The sequence below is a fragment of the Poecilia reticulata genome, unplaced genomic scaffold (assembly GCF_000633615.1).
Source record: "Poecilia reticulata strain Guanapo unplaced genomic scaffold, Guppy_female_1.0+MT scaffold_1089, whole genome shotgun sequence".
NCBI lineage: Eukaryota > Metazoa > Chordata > Actinopteri > Cyprinodontiformes > Poeciliidae > Poecilia > Poecilia reticulata.
Window position 1 is genome coordinate 3,125 of NW_007615828.1, and position 1,919 is coordinate 5,043.

Consider the following 1,919-nt stretch of genomic DNA (forward strand, 5'->3'; position numbering starts at 1 on the left):
CAGCGCACGAGCATTAGCTTTGGCTCCCTTGTCCAGAAGGACTTTGGCCATGCGATGGTGACCGCAGTGGGCTGCTACATGAAGCGGGGTCAGATGGTCCAGTGTGATGTCGTCAATCTCAGCATTGTATTGCAGTAGCTGCCTGACGCAGTCCATGTGATCCCCCTGAGCTGCCATGTGAATTGGGGACAAACCGTTCTACAGAAGAAATAAAGATATATAAGCAGAAAAGGGTAAATTTGGAACATAACATTGGTCTGAAGGTAGCTTTCTTAACGGTGGAAAATTTATTCTGAAAATCAGCTGAMGAAAAGTCCTAGTACTGAATAGAGTTATTAGTCCCTTTCAAAAATACACTTCAATGTGGGATAATGGCTCCTTTTTGCTATTTCATTGTGTTCAATGTGAAAGACCAATCAGGCGAGGAAGGCCGAGGTCAACCCTCCTCTATTATGCCCCTAACTCAACGAGAGTAGTAGTCACAGCCCCACACCAGCTGATTTGTAAGAGACCATGCCGTYTTKGTACACTGAAGAAGTGAGGCAGTGATGAAGTGCAGTTTGTCAGCCACAGGATTTAAGAGCATAAACAAGACTCAGAAATAACTTCTGACMACAGAAGCAGGAAGGTGAGATACATCACTTAAATTTTGAAGCATTTTCTCTGGTCTACTTYACATTCACCATCATTGCTTTGAAGTAATGGGACAGGGAGACTTCATAGTAYGCTGCTAGTAAAAGTTCAAAGGCAGCTGGTCTTTGGTTTAGGACAAAGAGGCATAATTCTAACCAAGGTTTMATTCATTTGCTGTGTGGTCGCTTTGCCATTTTAAGTTTTTATTTGTGTTGAYCATCARCTGACAGAGAGAAGAGAAAGTGGCAACCTTAGTTTTAGCCTGGATGGGAGCACCGTGTTCCAGGAGGATTTCAATAACGCGAACATGACCGTTCCGGGCTGCACAATGAAGAGGAGTCAGCTCGTCCTGCGAAGAGATAAATGAAGTCAGACGCAAATATGAAAAACAGTTAAATAACACTGTCATTTAGCATGAAAATTCACCAGAACACATAATCAGCAAGCAATGGGATGGTTTCGCGCATCGACAAGCTCCCATGAAAACGTAATTAGACTGGAGCTGAAATGCTTACCTTTGTTTTGGCATCGATCTGAGCTCCTCTGTCCAGCAGTAATCTGACCATCATCATGTTGCCCCTCCTGGAGGCTATATGAAGAGGTGTGATTCCATTCTGGAGAACACATGAGTTATACAAGCTGCTGCATGTTATAGGTCACAGCCAGAAAAAACAGAAAATGTTGAAAAGGTCTTTGAGATAAATTTAAGTTCTTGTTTTTTTTTTGGTTTTTTTTTGTTACAATGCCAGACAAAAGATTGGATACAACTTCCCATTGAATTGAATAAGCAGTTGTGTCCAAACTTTTGTATATCTGTTTAGGATCATCATCATGCTAAAATATTCAATAATAACTTTTTCAGCTTTCTTACATAGGACACTTTTTGATGTAAAATCTCTTGAGTTTTCAAGGAATCCCTAATGTCATGATCACAGATAAGGTTTTCAGGGCTTTTGGAAAAGAAACAGACGTCCGGCATTGTAGACCCTCCACCTTATTTAAAACCTTTTATAGGTCAACTGACAATATTAAGTCACTTTCAGAGAAACCTTCCCAGCAGTCATTACGCCACTTCAGAAGATTTTAGAACCATACAATGCCACTCAATCATCCAGAGGTCTGGCTCAGTCACATAATGAACCACTGCGAAGTTCTACCAACCAGTCAATGGGGTTCAATGATGCCCAAAACTTTAATGTGTATCTGGATCCTGAACATGTGGTTTTCCTGCTTGGTTTTCTTTGACACTTACAGTTGATTCTCAAAAATCAATTATGTTAAGTTTA

At 40.9% G+C, this 1,919-nt stretch overlaps 1 protein-coding gene across 1 annotated transcript in view; it reads right to left on the minus strand.

Annotated features, from left to right (window-relative positions):
* Nucleotides 1-1,891, minus strand: part of LOC103461332 (ankyrin-1-like) — a 3,409-nt gene extending 1,518 nt beyond the window's left edge. The window contains exons 1-3 of the mRNA XM_008403642.2: nucleotides 1,149-1,891; nucleotides 884-982; nucleotides 5-198 (exon numbers count right to left, since the gene is read on the minus strand). Coding sequence (XP_008401864.1) covers nucleotides 5-198; nucleotides 884-982; nucleotides 1,149-1,205 — 350 coding nt within the window. The 5' untranslated portion in view covers nucleotides 1,206-1,891. The remainder of the gene's footprint in view (nucleotides 1-4; nucleotides 199-883; nucleotides 983-1,148) is intronic.
* Nucleotides 1,892-1,919: the final 28 nt, after the last annotated feature.